The sequence below is a fragment of the Odontesthes bonariensis genome, chromosome 8 (assembly GCF_027942865.1).
Source record: "Odontesthes bonariensis isolate fOdoBon6 chromosome 8, fOdoBon6.hap1, whole genome shotgun sequence".
In the NCBI taxonomy this organism is placed as follows: Eukaryota; Metazoa; Chordata; class Actinopteri; order Atheriniformes; family Atherinopsidae; genus Odontesthes; species Odontesthes bonariensis.
In genome coordinates this window covers 30,314,880-30,334,674 of record NC_134513.1, presented here as the reverse complement: position 1 = coordinate 30,334,674, position 19,795 = coordinate 30,314,880, and the positions used below count along the sequence as shown (strand labels likewise).

Genomic DNA, 19,795 nt, shown 5'->3' with positions numbered 1-19,795 from the left:
AACGTCAATGTCGGAATGTCGGCATGTCGGAATGGCAGCGTGTAACCCTTTTGAACGGCACTTTGATATGAACGAAGGGAGCCGAGTCGCGGCGGCGCGGAAGCCGTTCTATTTCTCGTTCTTTTTTTTTTTTTTGTCATGCATTTTTCACGTAGCTCCCAGAGGACATCTAGTTGCGGATTCCCCCCACATAGGACAACTACGACTAGGGGAGGTAGGGCCTAGGCAGCTTGCACGTGCCCTTCACATGAGCAGTGAGTGTCTGAGTGAGTATGGGTTACCCTGGTTATTTACAATGCGTGCATCGCCATTTACTGGCTACTGGCGCCTCCCAGTGGAAGTCAAGGGAAACTTAGCTTTCTCAGAATTCTATAAAATGGCAATAACAAACGAACCATATTCATTGATCAAATACTGCAACTTAACATCCAAGATTCTACATACTGTGTTTTCAAGCATGCAACATTTGATTTCAAATGGAGATGGCGTGTTAAAATTACAGTTCTTCTAATATGTATGATTTCTGCCGCATTCCCAAATGTGTGCAGGACTTTGCGTTTGTGGAGTAACCAGAGACGGTCAAATAGGACTAAGAAAATCTTTGGAGTAACCATGGGTACGAGCGGACATGGAAGAAATTGATTATAAGCCTAAAATACTTAAAAAAAAAAAAAAAAGAGCCAAACGAGCCGGTTTTTTGAATGGCTCTTTGAAAGGAACGAGCCATAAAGAGCCGGATCCCCCAAAAGAGCCTTAAATCCCATCTCTAGTCCTTAAGAGTGAGTGTGAGCGTGCATGGTTGTTTGTCTCGTTTGTCTCTATGTGGCCCTGCGATGGACTGGCGGCCTGTCCAGGGTGTACCCCGCCTCTCACCCATTGACTGCTGGGATAGGCTCCAGCCCCCCCGCGACCCGACCGATGGATTCAGCGGTATAGATAATGGTTGGATGGAGCATTGATATAACTATAACAGGTAATTTGAGTAAACTAACAAAAACTAACAAACATGGATAAACTTTCCTCTAAGAGGAGGCATTTAAAAATATAGCTAATAACAGAACGGTTGATATAACGAATGATAACAAATCTTTAAAAGACTTTCATCTGAGAGGAAATATTAAGGTTGATACAGTGGTAATAGGTCTTAATAGACCATTTGAATATGACTAAGTTTTCCTCCTAGTGAAGTATTAATAAGATCAGAAACATGGATAAGCTTTCCTCTAAGAGGAATCATTTAAAAAGCTGTTCAATGGTCTATAAATTAATGGGAACTTGGATAAAAAACTTTCATCTGAGAGGAAATATTAAGGTTTATACAGTGATAATAGGTCTTAATAGACATTTGAATGTGACTAAGTTCTCCTAATGAAGCATTAATAAGATCAGGGTAGAATGACAGAAGAAATAGCACATTAGGGGAGAGGAGGAGAAAAAACCTCAGCACAGGCAGAGTGAAACAAAGACAGAGTAGCAAGTAGGGGAGGTGGAGGTGGTGTCAGAAGCGGATATGTTTTTGTGTGGATATGTGTGTGTAAGTAAGTAAGTCTGTGAAAGCACTGTCTCAGAGGCCATTGTCTTTGATAACAGGATGGAAAGCTTATCAACCAGCCTGTACAGTTCAGAGCAGGTCCACAGATGTTCTCAGGGAAGGGGGGGGCAGAAGGAGCAGAGCATCTTCTTTACATAATAACCAGGAGAAATTGAAGGACAGCCGTCCGAGAGGGGAGCCAGAATTCAGATAACAATTGTTTTGGGTCAGGCCGACATTTTCTGTCTGCCTTGGGAGTTTTGCTGGGTTTCTCAATGACGAATCCAAACAGCCAAATTCATGGACTCTCTGCCAGATCCGAGTGAAACAACTTTCTCCAGGATTTATTCCATTTCATTCCCGAGTCCAGGAATGGCATCCAGCGTGCGATTCTGCTCACGTAGCATCGTAGTCTGACTGTTGTTCGCTCTGTAGATCTCATCGCATATGTCTCGCAGCTTCACAGTGGCCAGAAGAGCTGCCGATGTTTTCCCAATTTCTTGATATGCCAATTAACCGCCAACTCCACAAAGCAGAAAGCCTGTTATCAAAAATCCAATTTTGTACACATCTTTGACATCCTCGACTGACATTATTATTGGCAGATATACAATCCTCCACTACCAGGAGTCCATTGTGTATCCGGAGAAAAATGTCCTGTCTGGACAAGAGGGTTCCCCCAAGCCCTGTCTTCTCGTTGAGAGAATTTCATCAATTGCGTCGAGAGACCAGCTGGCCAAATCCATAATTTACAAGTTTTGGAAACTATGCAAAGAGAGGCTCCGAAAGATAGAGACAGAGGCAGAGACATGATATGTAAGGGAAAACACCAGTTACCATGGTGATAAGCGCCTAACAGTCTTATGTGATTTAAATTCCTTTAATCTAAAGATCTCTGCAGCCTGCCATCGGTTTGATGCCATCATTAAACAGAATGTAGAATGAGTTTTTAGGTGATGTCTTCTCCAGAATAACCAGAAACAAGTATAAAAGCCTGTTCTATCCCGCTGATATCTGATCGAACACATCAGCCTTCATATCAGAGAGTATACATCAGATTAAAATGAACTTTCATTTGGTCATTGAATCTCTACATTATTTTTGGTCACTGTCAGAGCGAACTCCGCTGCTTATTAAGTTCAGAGCTTTATGTGCAGCTGTCACAGTCCTTCGACCCCTGAGTATTAATGGATATTAATAGCAGATAGATATAAACTTTGCAAAAATTATACAAGTTTTCATTTTTCTTTTGGAAACAAAAGTCTAAAAATGTTTTAGTTCTAATTGTGTTTATTTTGAAAATGCTTCAGATTTTCATCACTACTTTATAGCATTAGCTTTAATTTATCTTCAAACAGACCCACCCATCAAAAACCATCTGGTTAAATATCGAACAAACCATTTCTGATCAAGTTATCTTTGTTCAGAAACAGGGACAACAGCAATGGCTCTGACAGCCTGGAAGGTTCATAAAATCATAAGCACTCTTCTTGTGATTTACCCCAATTTTTGGAATACCTTGACTTTCAACCTTTTATGTCATTAAAATATTGTTTAACACCCTGGTCCCATTTTCTCATTTGGTTTGGGTGTGTGATATTAGGAAGAAACACTTTTTGGGAAATCTTCCACACAAAGCGAGCTCCTCTTTCCTGAGCCTCACAGCCATATGATCAACAAAAGCACAATGAAAGCTATGTTCATGACATCATTCATCACTGACTGTCAGCTTTCAAAATGTACATGGACCCCTGAAGTAGTCATGATTCACACGCATTAGTTTTACATTTCAACAACATTTACTGAAAAGTGAGATTCGTGTTCATGTCTATGACACCTTGCAGAGAGCGAACTCAACAGAATACGAATGGAGTTTGTGAAGAGGGTGCCAGAAGAAATCCTCAAGCAGCTGCTTGATGCCCTCTTAGCAGATCGTGTCTTCAATGATTTGGAGAAAGAAGCAATAATCGAGGAGAACCAGAACAGAGCAGATAAGGCACGAAGACTCATCGATGATGTAAGAAGAAAAGGAGAGGAAGCCAGCAGGAAGATGATGGAACATCTTCAAAAATTAGACCCTACACTTTCCTCTCAGCTGGGTTTATTGTCTGGCCCATCAGCACAAAAAGGTAAGGCCACATATTTCTGTTATAAGGGCTTATATTTTTATATTCAGTTATATTGACCAAATTAGTCTTTTGGACTAATAATTTAAACATCTCTTAAAGAGCTGATATCCCTTAGGGCCCTTTAAGACCAAGTGGGACATGTGCTTAGCCTTAGATCAGCACACTGTCTGCTCCTTGGCAAGATGGCTGCCAAGGAGCAGACACACAGTTCGGCAGGTCCTGTGTTTTTGCTTAAAAAGTCCCATATTCACAAGAAAAGACCTCGGATTTCACCATCATCTTGTCTGTCTATTGTCTTCATTATTCTATACCTTCTGAGTTTAACCTGTCCAAGAAAAGTGGTTAACTTGACTTTGTTACCAGCCAAGCAGAGCCAACTTGCTTTGTACACAAGAGTGCTGCATCATGGCCTGGCTAGGCCACCAGCAGGTAAACACAATCATTCAATTACAACTCATCCGTTTTGGGGAATTGTTAATCTACTGATGATACTGTTACTGGCTGGTGATGTTGAAGTAAATCCTGGACCTCAGTTTCTCGGTTTACATGTTTTGGATGTGCCACAACTGCAGCTGTTTGGCATATTACCACAACTGCCTATGCCAGTGCTACTTGGAATGCTACCACAGCTAGCCCCATCACCATACTTTGCTGGGCATCCACCATCATTAGTCTGGCATACACTACACCAGGCCAGGCTTTCACCAGCTGGGCCCGCTCAACAACTAACTGGGCCCCCATTGTTAGATGGGTTCCAACTATACCAGGCTGGACTGCCAGCAGGGCCCCTACTGCAGCTAGCATGCCTCCCACTACTGCAAACTGGGCCTTCACCACCTTTGGCTGGGCTTGCATATTATACCTGGCCAAACATACAGCCAGCTGGGTTAACACCACATCCAGGTGGGCATCCTTTCCTGCTAACAGAGCTACAACTACATCAGGCTCGACTTTGTTCTGGGTTTCCACCACAGCTGGCAGGCCTTCTACCATCGCTAACTGGGCCTTCAATACCACTGGCTAGGCTACTACCACATCAGACCTGGCAAACATCACAACCACCTGGGCCACTACCACAACTACTGGGGCAACTACATCCAGCTGGGCCACCACAACAACCAGCGGGGCCGCCACCTCATCCAGAAGGGCCGCCTCACCCAGCTGGGCCTCCTCAACCAGCTGGGCCTCCTCATCCAGCTGGGCCTCCTCATCCAGCTGGGCCTCAACGATGTGTTAAAACCTGACACATCGTTGTGTAAATCTCTGAAGAATTTCTGCAGTTTGTTTGATTTTCAGCAGCTTATTACACAGTTTACAAGGGTCTGTGTAAACACTCAAACCACCATAGATCTAATTATGGTATCAGACAAAGCAAAAATCTCAAAAAGTGGAGTTATAGACTATGGCCTTAGTGATCATTCAATGATCTTCTGTACACGTAAAATCCAAAAACCCAAGGCTTATTGTCACAATACAATCAAAACTAGATCCCTCAAAAATTACAGCAAGGAGGCCTTTTGCAGTCTATTAAGGGATATAGACTGGTCTCCAGTTCTTAATGGTACAAATGTGGATAATGCCTGGTCTCATTTTAAATCTATGCTAGTTAAGGCCATTGACACTGTGGCCCCAGAGAAAAACATCAGAATTAAAACAAAAACCAAGCCCTGGATGAATGACACAATTTTAAAAGCCATACAGCTAAGAAACCACTTGTTTAGTAAATTTAGGAAAAATAGGGAAGAGCAATTGTTTAATCAGTATAAACATCAAAGGAATGAGGTAAACCAGATGATCAGGAAAGCAAAGACAGGTTTTTTCACTGACAAAATTTCGGAAAATAGAAATAATCCAAGAAAATTATGGAAGACCTTGAATCTTGTGGGATACAGTAATAAAGTCAAGACAAAATCAAGCAATTTAAACTTGGAAATAGGAGGCAATATTGTTTCTCATAAATTACTGGTGGCCAATAGTTTAAATGAGTATTTTACAACTATAGCAAACACATTGGTAAGGGAATTACCTGATCAAACAGGACAATATAATTCAAACAATGTACAGTCATATTACCAGGAGAGGGGTGTAGTGGCAGACACTTTTTCTCTGGTTAAGGTCACAAATGAAAAAATTCTGCAAAAGCTTAAAAGTCTGGATCCCAGAAAAGCAACAGGGCTTGATAATATTCCCGCAAGATTTATTCAAGATGCTGCCGAATTAATTTCCCCATGCATAACACATATCACAAACCTGTCTATCGAACAAAGTACTTTTCCAAACGAGTTCAAAAGGGCAAGAGTAATCCCCCTTTATAAAAAAGGTAGCAAAGTTGAACATGGAAACTACCGCCCAGTGTCAATTCTATGTTGTATATACAAAATTATAGAGAAGGTTGTCTATGAACAAATTGATACGTACATTTCTTCACACAACCTTCTCTATGAATTTCAATCTGGTTTTAGAAAGTCTCATTCTACAGAAACATGTCTACTCTATTTAACAGATTACATTAGGAAAGAGATTGACGTTGGTAAATACTGTGGCATGGTCATGCTGGACCTTCAAAAAGCCTTTGACACCGTCAATCATTGTATTCTTTTAGCCAAACTTAAGGCCATGGGTTTTAATGAAATGTCTTTAGATTGGATACAGTCCTACTTAGGGGACAGGGATCAGGTAGTAGAGGTAAACGGTCTGCGGTCCAAGCCTCTACCTCTTTCTTGTGGTGTTCCCCAAGGGAGCATCTTAGGACTGTTGTTGTTTTTATTGTATGTCAATGACATGAAAGCAGCCTGTGATTGTGATCTGTTTTTATATGCTGATGATTCAGCCCTGATTGTTTCCCATCATGAAAAAGCTGAGATTGAGAGGATTCTCAATCAAGAACTCCAAAAAGTCAGAGTTTGGCTAGCCGAAAATAAGCTCTCTTTACATTTAGGAAAAACTGAATCAATTATGTTTGGATCAAATGTCAAACTAAGAAACTCACCATTGTTGAATGTGAAAGTGGGTGATGCAGTAATTACAGCTAAAGAATCAGTAACATATTTAGGATGTATTCTTGATAAAAAATTAAGTGGAGAGGCCATGGCTACAAAGGTAATTTCTAAACTAAACCAGAGAACTAAATTCTTGGCTAGAATCTCTCCTTTAATTGACAGGAAAGCTCTGGTGATTCTGGCAGGGGCTTTGGTTCAAGGTTACTTTGATTATGCGTGCACCTCCTGGTTTACCAATTTGCCTAAATCACTCAAAAAAAAGTTACAGACATCTCAAAATAAACTAGTAAGTCTGATCCTTAACTTGCACCCTCATACCCACCTTTTACCTTCCCATTTTGAAAGCCTCAACTGGCTAAATGTGGAGGATAGAGTAACATACATAAAATTGACCATGGTACACAGAATTCTAAATAATCTGGGTCCAAAATATTTTAGAGATTATTTTACTAAAGTGCAGGAGGTGCATAGGCACTCCACAAGGAGGAGCACTACTGATTGTGTGCTATATAGATTTAAAAACTTAATGGGGAAATGGTCTTTCTTATATTCAGGAGCAGTGTTATGGAATGGGTTGCCTGCTAATATCAAATGTATTGCATCAACAAGCTGTTTTAAGACAGGAGTTAAAAGATGGCTTGGTAGTAGAGCACTATAGGGCTGTGGGTGTGTGTGTGTGTGTGTGTGTGTGTGTGTGTGTGTGTGTGGGTGTGTGTGTGTGTGTTGGAGTGTGCGTGAGAGTGTGTATTTGTTTGTTTATTTTTGGTATCCCTGTCCATTGTGATACATGTATGTTTGGCTTGCTCACATATTCATATACACTGATGGTAACTAGCACATACATGCTGTACATTCACAAGGACCACAATGGAAACAAGCTCCCCAAGCTTTTTTGTGTTATCCTTTTGACATGTTGTACAAGGTTTTCAAGACATATTTACTGACTTATTTATTTGTATACCTTTTTAATGCTTTGTACAATGTCAATAAACAAAATCAATCAATCAATCAATCAAATTACAGAGCAAAATACACATTATTTTGTTGTTGGCAGGCAGGCAGGAAGCTATTGGGTGTTATGTATTGTAGGCTATTTGTACTCAATAAGGAGGGTTAATCTGTCCTGTTCCCATCTATGTTGAAATGCACTGCTGCACTGACAGCGATTCTGTGGGTGCAGGAGGGATCATCGCCAATAATTCACCCACACAACCAGCTTGTCTTCCATTTTTGCCTTGACGTGCACTTTTCCTGCACAGCGACAAACCATCATTACACAATGCAAGCTGTTGAAATGAATGGGTTACAGAGTGAAGCGGTGGGATTGTCTCATGAGGTCAGAGAGGGCCATTAGTAGGGGAGCAGTGTCATTTTTACAGACTTGAACCAACACCAGTTCAGTTCCACATTAGTTTGTGTAGTAGCTGCATCTGTGAGGCATGATAGATACAATGGAGTCCATCTTTAACCTCGGCAGAAGTGGGAGAAAGATGTATTTGGGAGACGCTCTTCAGTTGCATTTTCTGAGGGTGTACCTCTTGGTTTATGTTAGGAAATGTCTGGAGTAGCCTGTTTTCTGAGGGTTTTGAACAGGGTTATGGTTGCTAATGTGTTTGTAGCAAAGAATCTGTGATTTCAAGATGCGTTTGGATGTGTGTTTCAGAAGGAAGCTCCACCTGTGCAGCAGCAGGTGAATGTAGGGTTTGCAGTAAAGTTTGGTGTCGAGGATCTTCTGCAGTTGCTCAAAATTGTTTGATGTATTTATTTTTTTCACTTGGAGTGTTTTTAGTGGGATTATCTTCTTGTTTTTCTTGGTTTGTGTTGTTCTTATGGTTGTTATGGTTGGTAGTTTGTGGAAAAGTTTTTCTGAGGAAAGGCCTTGAGTTGCTTCCCTTACTAAGAGCTTTGAGTTGGGTGTGTGATTCACAACTCCAAATGTTTTACACCAAACTGTTACAAGTTGTTTAGTTATAGGGTTTGCAGACATGTGATGCTCCCCATCTACACTGAGTGTTAGAATGAATTGATAGGGACAAAAACATCGAAATTATTTGTGTCTTTCATTTGCAATAATAGCTTATATTCATGACTGTAACTAAGATAAGTGTCTCATCAGAGATTGAGGGAAATTTAGCTTTAAAGGCACGTCATTTCAGACTTTATTTTCTTTCTATTTACGCTCCATACGCTGCTCAGTAACAGGAAATCTTCTTATCTTCCATTTTGTCATTCAGAGGTTCTTCACAGGTGTCAACCCAAACTCAAGTCTGCTCTGAAGAAGAAGTTCCAGTGTGTGTTTGAGGGGATTCCTAAAGCAGGAAAGCCAACCCTTCTGAATCAGATCTACACAGAGCTCTACATCACAGAGGGAGGGACCGGAGAGGTCAATGATGAACATGAGGTCAGACAGATTGAAGCAGCATCCAGGAAAGCAGGCAGAGCAGAAACATCCATCAGACAAGAAGACATCTTTAAAGGCCCACCTGGAAGAGATGAACCAATCAGAACAGTGATGACAAAGGGAGTGGCTGGCATTGGGAAAACAGTCTTAACACAGAAGTTCACTCTGGACTGGGCTGAAGGCAAAGCCAACCAGGACATCCAATTCATGTTTCCACTCACTTTCAGACAGCTGAATGTGCAGAAAGAGAGAAAGTTCAGCTTGGTGGAACTTGTTCATCACTTCTTTAATGAAGTTAAAAAAGAAGGAATCTGCAGCTTTGAAGAGTTCCAGGTCATGTTCATCTTTGACGGTCTGGATGAGTGTCGACTTCCTCTGGACTTCCACAACACGGACACACTGACTGATGCTACAGAGCCCACCTCAGTGGATGTGCTGCTGACAAACCTCATCAGGGGGAACCTGCTTCCCTCTGCTCGCCTCTGGATAACCACACGACCTGCAGCAGCCAATCAGATCCCTCCTGACTGTGTTGGCATGGTGACAGACGTCAGAGGGTTCACTGACCCACAGAAGGAGGAGTACTTCAGGAAGAGATTCACAGATGAGAAGCTAGCAACCAAAATAATCTCCCACATCCAGACATCCCGAAGCCTCCACATCATGTGCCACATCCCGGTCTTCTGCTGGATCACTGCTACAGTTCTGGAGGATGTGTTGGAAACCAGAGAGGGAGGAGAGCTGCCCAGCACCCTGACTGAGATGTACATCCGCTTCCTGGTGGTTCAGGCCAAAGTGAAGAAGCTCAAGTATGAAGGAGGAGCTGTGACAGATCCACACTGGAGTCCAGAGAGCAGGAAGATGATTGAGTCTCTGGGAAAACTGGCTTTTAAGCAGCTGCAGAAAGGAAACCTAATCTTCTATGAATCAGACCTGACAGAGTGTGGCATCGATATCTCAGCAGCCTCAGTGTACTCAGGAGTGTTCACACAGATCTTTAGAGAGGAGGGAGGGGTGTTCTGCTTCATCCATCTGAGTGTTCAGGAGTTTCTGGCTGCTCTTCATGTCCATCTGACCTTCATCAACTCTGGACTCAACCTGCTGAAGCAGCAAACAACCCCCCGGTGGCCTAAATGGTTCAATAAACAAGGTCTAAAACATCTCCATCAGAGTGCTGTGAACAAGGCCTTAGAGAGTCCAAATGGACACCTGGACCTGTTCCTCCGCTTCCTCCTGGGTCTTTCCCTGCAGACCAATCAGCGGCTCCTACGAGGCCTGCTGACACAGACAGGAAGTAGCTCACAGACCAATCAGGAAACAGTCGATTACATCAAGCAGAAGATCAGTGAGGATCTGTCTGCAGAGAGAAGCATCAATCTGTTCCACTGTCTGAATGAACTGAATGATCGTTCTCTGGTGGAGGAGATCCAACAGGCCCTGAGTTCAGGAAGTCTCTCCACAGATAAACTGTCTCCTGCTCAGTGGTCAGCTCTGGTCTTCATCTTACTGTCATCAGGAAAAGATCTGGATGAGTTTGACCTGAAGAAATACTCTGCTTCAGAGGAGGCTCTTCTGAGGCTGCTGCCAGTGGTCAAAGCCTCCAACAAAGCTCTGTACGTACAACATAGATATATTTTTAAAATATTTTTAAATACATTCTTTACTTATTAACAGAGAAATAAACTCTATTTAGTTTATTTTATTTTATGTTTTTACTCTATTTCCATATAAACAGAAACAAACACGGAAACAGAATTCTTCCACTAATGAAATTCAAATGTAGTTTGATTGATTAATGGATCAAGTTGTAGCGTTATCGGGCAATTCTATATATCAAATATAAGGATTTATCTTAAACCTCGAATTAAGGGCACCACCTACCGTTATCTTAACTTTACGTTACAGTCAGGTAGGAAAACTGTTAAAATCTTAGTGAATGGAAAATAAAATATGGGGAATGGGGAGATACTGGATGTATTCAAATAGTTTGGGTTGGCTGACTATTTGACGCTAAATACTGACATTTCGGATTAATTTATCATTATTATTCTGTGAAGGCCTCGAGACATCCATCAAACCCACTTTAAGGTGAAAACGGGTCGGTCTTACTGTGCTGAAGTTCTGCTTAGTCAGCTCGGAACACGGCAGCGGCCACGCGGGGTCCGAGGGGATTTCTCTTCCGCTCTCTGGGCCTTCCTGGTTGTGGTGGCTGACTTTAGCGGACTTCTCAGTTGCTTCTTTTCACCGGGAAACGGGAACGATGGTGCCGAGGGCTGTGGTTAGATGATCGAATCTTCTGAGTGTCAGTTGGTCCGTTGCTTCTCTGATGAAGTGAACTTAAGTTCACAGAAGATTAATAAAAGGTTGCTTGGAGTTGGCTTTCTGGGTAGGAAAACTTCATTCTGTTCTTATCTTTGTTCGGGTCTTTCTTTCTCGTCTTTGGGGTCTCACTGGGTTCTGGAGGGCTTCCTCCGGTCGTCCTCTGCATCGCTCATCCTCACGTCCTTCCGCTCTCTCCTGAGATTATGGGAAAACTCCCAAACTCTGGTGAGCTCTTCTTTTCTACTCAAGTCATCTCCAAATCTCTCTGAGCAACTGTTCTCTGCTCAAATCTCCTTCTGAAACTCTGGGTTGGAACTCTTCTGGAAAAAAACTAGAAACAAGAAACAAGAAGCCTGAAGCGAGAGAGTCTGTGTTTTTCGTAGGCACCGGGTTTTGACTCTCGGAGGCGGGGCGTGACGTAAGCTTACACTACTCTTTCAGCCAATGATATGCCTGAACTGTGGTGAATGTCTGCCTGGGTGTCTGTGTAAGATGATCTGTGCTATATGGGAATTTCTGGATGAGACAAAGAAACTCTTATTTCTCCATTACTCCGTCTCATAGAACATTTGTCTCGGTGATTCTGAAAACACCACATCTTGCTAAGATATGCAGATTAAAGATATAACATAGACTTGCAATATAAAGAAATCCAAAATAACACACAACGTAATTGATGACTTTCAAAATTCAGATGAATATCTATGAAATCGTGACATATGAATAGTGGACCACACAATGTTAATTTTCTGTGTTAACAATGGGGACACCAAACAAATACCAAATAGATACCGAAGGGACATCGTTAGAAGTTAATAGTTGCATATATCTTGTCCATTTTACTGAGTCCTCTGGGATTTAAATGTTCAACTAATCAACACTGCAGACCACTAGGGGGCAATGCGGTTCCATCAGGCAGGTTGGGCATTTTCCACCAAGATCAGTTCTTTGTCAATATTTAAGCCAGAATCGTACAAATTGTCTCTATATGCGTCTTGTGATCAAGCTGGAAACCTGAAAGAAATTGTATACGGTTATCAAACACATTTAATATAGTTTTAAGATTCGACTAAAAGTGAGTCTTAGTGAAGTCTTCTCAGTTCGTGTGTAGCCATCTGGTCTCTTTCTCTGGTGGGAAAGGGTGTTAAAATGTCAACCGCGATTTGTGGTGAAGATAAGATAGTGAGGTCTCCCACTTTTCCAACAGAGAGATCCTTTGTTCATTCGAGTTTTCCAATTTTTATGGCAAGTGTCTGTTGCTTATTTTTCACTCCCAAAAGCTCTTAAGGGTGTTGTAAATTAGGCAGTTTCTGTCTCTTTTTCCTTTGTGGAAAGAAAATGAAGATGTTTTTTATCCACATACGTAAACATCCCCCATAGGAATGTTGGTTTTGTCAAAGTTTGAAAAACTCTTAATCCACACGGAATGTAGCAGTCACAGTGCTGCTACATTCCCCCATTCAAATCGGATCTGAACTCGTGGCTCATCCGAATCGCAGGTGAAGAAGTCCAGTGTGTCCGAGCCTGGTGGTTGCTAGGACTCTCAAGAGGGTTATGGTGGGTGTCTCGAGACAGCCTGGTACAATTCTGACACAACAATGGCTATAAACGTACAATGGCTATAAACGTAATTTGGTTAAGCTTACTTAACCTACGTAGTAAATGTCTAATAGCTAAAGATAATGTTCATAAGTAAAGGTTTCTAAGCCTATATAATTTCAAATGGAAAATCCTAGTAAAAGCATGCAGATTTCTTTTGGAAAAAGATCAATGTTAGGGGAGAATTTTACTCATTGTTAGAGTCATGATCTAGGATGTGGTATTTCTTAATAGTTAGGAAATGAGCACGTTTACTACCTGTGTGTGAGCATATTCGCAGGACTTTATACGAACAGTGATGTGTAACATATTTGTCGCGGCGGCGGTCCTGGACAGGGCTTCACTGTACAGCAGTAACGAGTGATATTCTAACTAAAAGGATCCATGGTGAAAGCTGTTGTCAGTATTTCACTGCTAATTTGGCTTTTAATTCATTATAATTCGTTATAGACCAGTTTCCCCCATTTGTTGATGTCACATGGGTGAAATAAGGTAAGTTGAGTGTGTCACCAGATGATGATAGACCTGAACATTGAAGTTTTGAACACTGAGGTGTCCTGGATTCAATCTTGAGGCATCATGATACTACGGAGTAGTTTTTATCGTGATTAGGTAAGTGATATTTTGAGGGTAAGCTTCTTTGCTCCCTTTAAGAATTAGCTATGGTTAAAGGTTTGTTATTCGGGGTTACTAGAATGTTTGTTGGAGTGTATGGTCCTACCTCCAGGAACAGGCTAGCATTTCTAAGTGTCTGTTAGCACGGTTGGGTTCTGAACTTTTTCTTTTCTTTTAGCAGCAGACTTTTCAGGCTATCAATATCATCTTAACTGATGGCACTTATTTCACTAGACCATTGCTGAGATTTGATGTGGTCCTTGTCGATGACTCTGCTCATCTCAGTTGTTTTCTGATCTGGTGATGGTTGTGACCATGCAGTGTGTGATGGTTTATAGCGAGACCGAAGTCTATAATTGCAGTTGCGGTTTTGAGCAGATTGCTGGTCATATCAATTTTGAAAAGACATGTCTTTTTGCGGGTTTGAATGAACACTGTGGTTTTCACTGTGGCAGTGAGTTGGTTCATGGCTGGGCCATGAGGATTTGGAATAGTTGTGTTTGGAGCCTTTCTTAGGCCGTTGAGAATGTGGCCAGTGGGGGACCTCTGCTGGAGGTCTGCCACTTTGTCCCACTTCTAACTCTGGGGACCAAGAACCAGGGTTCTGGGTCTGTGTGGTGATGGGTTCTGGCTGTTTAGCTTGTCTAATTTTTTGGAAACCTAGACTGGCCCATTCAGGTAGCTGCTGAATGGTAGCAGTGTGAGGGTTAGCTATAACTCCTAAGTGATAGCTGGTAGTCGGATAGAGGTTTTGAAGGAAAAGAGTTTTGAAACTCATGTCTTCTTCCATTCCTACCTTGTTGCTGAAACCAAAATAAACTTTGAGGAGGCGGTAATAATACTGCTGAGGCAGCTCATTCCGTCCCTGTTTAACCATCATGGCAGCGGTTAAGCCAGATGGGGTCAGCTCGTCTGAAAACTCGCGTTCGAGTGTTTGGCAGAGGAGTGTATAGTCGTTCCGGATGTAATCGGGTTGACGTTCAATGAATCTAGTGACTTCGCGGCTAGATGTAACCTTAATCAAGTAGAATTTGTTGTTAACTGATGCGTTTGGAAACCTTCGCAGGAAGAAATCAATGTCGTCCAAATATGCTCGGGTGTCATGTGGCGTCCCAAGAGTTGGTTCGAATCTGGGCACATGGCGAGCAATTTTGTCAAGATCTTCGTCAGAGGGAGCTTGTGGAACTTGGGGTCCTAGGGTAGGAAATGATTGATCCGGTTTACCTGGATCATAAACGATCTTTTCAGATCTGAAAGAATTTGTTGCCGTTGAAGACGGGGGTGAAATAATTGAGCTCTTGTAGGCTGTTTTCACTTCAGGAAAAGGGTTCCCTCTGTCTTCCTGGGGGAAGCCATGTGTTTCCTGTTCATGTCCAGTCTCCAAAGACTGACGTAGGTCTATCTTAACACCTTCTGGTTTATCTGATAGGTGTTCCTGCTGTGGATGAGCGGCGTTTTGCTCATCCTTAGCTTTGCTTAGCTGTTCTTTCAACAGCTGCATTTGTTCCTTTTGTTCAACATTAAGATGCTTGTCATCAGTTAGCACTTTGACTGTTAAATCCTGCATTTTCTGCAGAACCACGTGTAGAGATTGAAATCAACTCTTGTTGGCAGTTTTGAAGTAGCTGTTCAAGCTTTTTGTTGTTTTCATTGAGTTGAATAATTTGTTGGTTTGAGTTCTCAACCTGTGTTGTTAACTCTGTTACTTGGGCATTAGCTTGGCTGGATGCCCTCTCAGTGGCTTTAAGTTGGTGTTGGAGGTATTTGGTTTCCTCCTGAAACTGTGGCTTTTTCTGTGACCGAGTTTTAAGTTTGTCAGCGGCTTGTTCCATCACTTGGTGTGCATGTTTAACGAACCCCACAGCTAGACTACTTAACATTTTGATCAGAGATTCTTCTTTGGGCTTTTTAGCTTTTTTCTCTGCCGATGGCTTTAAACTGATTGGCTCTGTTTCAGGTGTTTTAATGCATCTTTTCTTTAAGGCATAACCCAGTCTCAACTTTTTTGTTAAGTCCATCATCTTGGTTTTTCACTTGTCTCAGAAAGGGTTCTTTCTGAAAATAAGTTTGAGTTTGGAACAAGGGGAAATAATTGGGTTAATGTGAAGGTAGTTGGGAATAAGGATTGTTCTCCTGAAATTAATTTCTTCCTTTTGAATTTGTTTACTTGAGAAACAAATAAGAAAGGATGTTAAAATAAACACGACTGTGTTATTTTACTCAAAACTGGAAGAAATGCATTTAATTTAGAAGCTTATCATTAACCGTTATGGTAACAAGAGGGAAAACATTAATACTAACACAAAAGGGAACATACAAGCTCTTGGCTGTTGTTTTCTTTAAGCCTTAGTGTCTTATAACCAGTTCCTGTTAAGGTAATCTGATTTGGTGAAAGACACACATTTGAGATAAATTAGTTTCAATTAATGTTTCCAAATAACAAAGTTGGCATTGTTTATGTCAAACAATTAATTCAAATGCATTAAAGAATGTTCAAATAAAGCTGGTATTCGTTAGTACCAAGCAAAATGATCAGCTTTCTTTGTGATCCTATTTAATGTGATCCGAAGCGGCTCACATGTCAAAAGCTTCAAGTGGGCGGGTTTGAGAGAAGGGAGGAAGGAGTGACGTCACTGGTGACGATTTCTAGCACCGCCCACCAATAGTCCTTCAAGGATTCAGTGAATTCGCCTCATTTCCCCTGGGGAATGAGAGGTTAAACTTCTCTCACAGACAGTGCACAAGCGATGTTGCAGTTTGCTCACAAACTTTTAAACACAGCTTTGCGAAACTCAGAATGCTTGAGACACGGCGGTTTCAGTTCAGAATTCTTCTAAAAGTCACCAACTTTGATAATAACAACACATAGAGTCACCAACTCAATTTTTCTGCAGCAAAATTGGTCTGTCCACTACTGCCGTATATTATTTAAGTCAGGGCTTGTAAGCATTTTAAAAATAAACACACCCTCATTTTTTTTTTTTCAACTGGGTTCAACAGACACGGCGTTCCGGTCGTTTATTTAATAATACAAAAACAATTGACTGTTTAAGTCATTCATGCGATCACGTTTTGTGACCGTGTGTATTTTATTTATTTATTTTATTCATTTATTTTATCAGGAGCGACGGCTCTGACTCATTCAGTTAAGCTCAGCAGCTTTAACTTTCAATAAGTAATCTGTATTACTTTATTTTAGGCGTCACAACGCTCCGTTAAACAACGTTTAAACTCGCTCCCCCACTTCATGGGGTTTCAATATAGCACCTTGATGCCTTTTTTATAGGTCCGGCTGCAAGATTACAGCGGGTCAAAACTCCTGTGTTTGAGGAGGCTCTGAGTTGACTAAATTCGCCGGGACTCGCGGCAGAATTTGTGATACTCATAAAAATCAAATCAACCGTGTTGGAAACTCGCAACTACGGCCAGGCCTTTAAATTCAGCGTTCTTGCGCTGTGCATGCAATCTTTATTCTGGGAGGAGACAGCGACAGCGGGACAGCTGGCGCTGCTTCTGCGGTGTGCAATTAATATTGCGCACCCAAGGATTTTGGGAGTTATCATGCGTCTTAGTCATTCTAAGTTTTATAAGGACAGACACAGCCACTGCTTGCATTGCTCACACACAGATAATGAACCAGCCAATATCATGTTTATGCTTTCCTTCACGTAAGTCAGTCTACCGTAAAACGCCTCGGACGGCGCACCAAAAATATGTAGCGTTATCGGGCAATTATATATATCAAATATAAGGATTTATCTTAAACCTCGAATTAAGGGCACCACCTACCGTTATCTTAACTTTACGTTACAGTCAGGTAGGAAAACTGTTAAAATCTTACGATCCTGGTATGTTAAATTAATAATCAGTTAATAATCAATTAATAATCAGTCTCATATCTCGTTACTTTCGTGAAGTTCTCGTTTGGTTGGACAGACATTACGTAAAGAAAGCATACGACACAATCTGTGATTATAACATATATATATATATAGATATATGAACTGTTTATTAAAATGATATGACCAAAACATGAACCTTTAAAACAAACAGGAGATGCATTGAATATGGGTGATTATATAAAACACTTATTGAATGGAAAATAAAATATGGGGAATGGGGAGATACTGGATGTATTCAAATAGTTTGGGTTGGCTGACTATTTGACGCTAAATACTGACATTTCGGATTAATTTATCATTCTGTGAAAGCCTCGAGACATCCATCAAACCCACTTTAAGGTGAAAACGGGTCGGTCTTACTATGCTGAAGTTCTGCTTAGTCAGCTCGGAACACGGCAGCTGCCACGCGGGGTCCGAGGGGATTTCTCTTCCGCTCTCTGGGCCTTCCTGGTTGTGGTGGCTGACTTTAGCGGACTTCTCAGTTGCTTCTTTTCACCGGGAAACGGGAACGATGGTGCCGAGGGCTGTGGTTAGATGATCGAATCTTTTGGGTGTCAGTGGGTCCGTTGCTTCTCTGATGAAGTGAACTTAAGTTCACAGAAGATTAATAAAAGGTTGCTTGGAGTTGGCTTTCTGGGTAGGAAAACTTCATTCTGTTCTTATCTTTGTTCGGGTCTTTCTTTCTCGTCTTTGGGGTCTCACTGGGTTCTGGAGGGCTTCCTTCCGGTCGTCCTCTGCATCGCTCATCCTCTGTCTTTCCGCTCTCTCCTGAGATCATGGGAAAACTCCCACACTCTGGTGAGCTCTTCTCTTCTGCTCAAACCATCTCCAACTCTCTCTGAGCAACTGTTCTCTGCTCAAATCTCCTTCTGAAACTCTGGGTTGGAACTCTTCTGGAACAAAAACTAGAAGCAAGAAACAAGAAGCCTGAAGCGAGAGAGTCTGTGTTTTTCGCGGGCTCCGGGTTTTGACTCTCGGAGGCGGGGCGTGACGTAAGCTTACACTACTCTTTCAGCCAATGAAATGCCTGAACTGTGGTGAATGTCTGCCTGGGTGTCTGTGTAAGATGATCTGTGCTATATGGGAATTTCTGGATGAGACAAAGAAATTCTTATTTCTCCATTACTCTGTCTCATAGAACATTTATCTCGGTGATTCTGAAAACACCACATCTTGTTAAGATATGCAGATTAAAGATATAACATAGACTTGCAATATAAAGAAATCCAAAATAACACACAACGTAATTGATGACTTTCAAAATTCAGATGAATATCTATGAAATCGTGACATATGAATAGTGGACCACACAATGTTAATTTTCTGTGTTAACAATGGGGATACCAAACAAATACCAAATAGATACCGAAGGGATATCGTTAGAAGTTAATACAGTGGAAACCGCTTATAGTGATCACGTTGGTCCAGAGCCAATTTGAACACTATAAGCGGTTGATTACTAAAACCGAAGTTGTATTACAGTACAGGTATTTCACTTATTTTTTATGGAGAATATCATCTAAATGCCATTTTATCGTTTTTCAATGAGAAAAATTAAATAAAATGGATAGCTTCAGCATTTACTGAATTTTATTATCATGCAAATTTAATTACAGTACTGCGCAGTGCGCAGACATACTGTAGGCTAACTCAAATACAGTACGTAACTTATTCTCTGCTGTGCCGCCGGTGCATTTTTTTTCTTACAAGTCAGAAAATAAAGTTTGAATTCAATCCGCCTTTCAGCACCCCTGCTCGGGTCTATGCTCCTCCGTGCCGGTGTTCTGTCGATTTGTGCTACTTGGTGTGAAAACGAAACTTAGAAAATCGGCTTGGCGCATGCGCAAAACCTCAAAGTAGCAATTCTCGACAAGTAGGAGAAATCGAATGAGCACCGGCCTCCCATCTTACAAGAACCAGCCTGGAGCTTCCAGCGGTCACACGCGCATTCAATCCGCTCTCCAGCACCCATCCTCGGACACATGCTCCTCCATGACTTCCTTTTTCCAGCCATGATTCGCGCGCTTGCTGCCCGGTGTCAACTCGTTACGTTAGCTAGCGAGGCAGAAGCAGACGTCCAGAAAGGAATCAAGGGAGTAAAAAATAAAATAGCTACACGTAGTTTTAAAATTATTTTTGCACATGTTTACATTCATAAAATGGCCAAAAATGAACATTATAAGCGGATTTCTTGATCACTATAAACAAATTATTTAAACAGCATTTGTACAGAAATGATTCCGTCCCAAGCCTTTTGATCTATATAAGCGGTTGATTACTATATCCGTGACCACTAT

General features: G+C 41.5%; 1 protein-coding gene across 6 annotated transcripts in view; it reads left to right on the top strand.

Annotated features, from left to right (window-relative positions):
* The window catches only part of LOC142385541 (protein NLRC3-like), a 197,274-nt gene that overhangs the window by 146,448 nt on the left and 31,031 nt on the right, over positions 1 to 19,795 (top strand). For 3 of the 6 annotated variants that reach the window (XM_075472157.1, XM_075472158.1, XM_075472159.1), the window contains 2 exons: positions 3,376 to 3,660; positions 8,894 to 10,673. The exons of the other annotated variants lie outside the window; for them this stretch is intronic. In XM_075472157.1, coding sequence (XP_075328272.1) covers positions 3,376 to 3,660; positions 8,894 to 10,673 — 2,065 coding nt within the window. The remainder of the gene's footprint in view (positions 1 to 3,375; positions 3,661 to 8,893; positions 10,674 to 19,795) is intronic. 6 annotated transcript variants of the gene reach the window in all.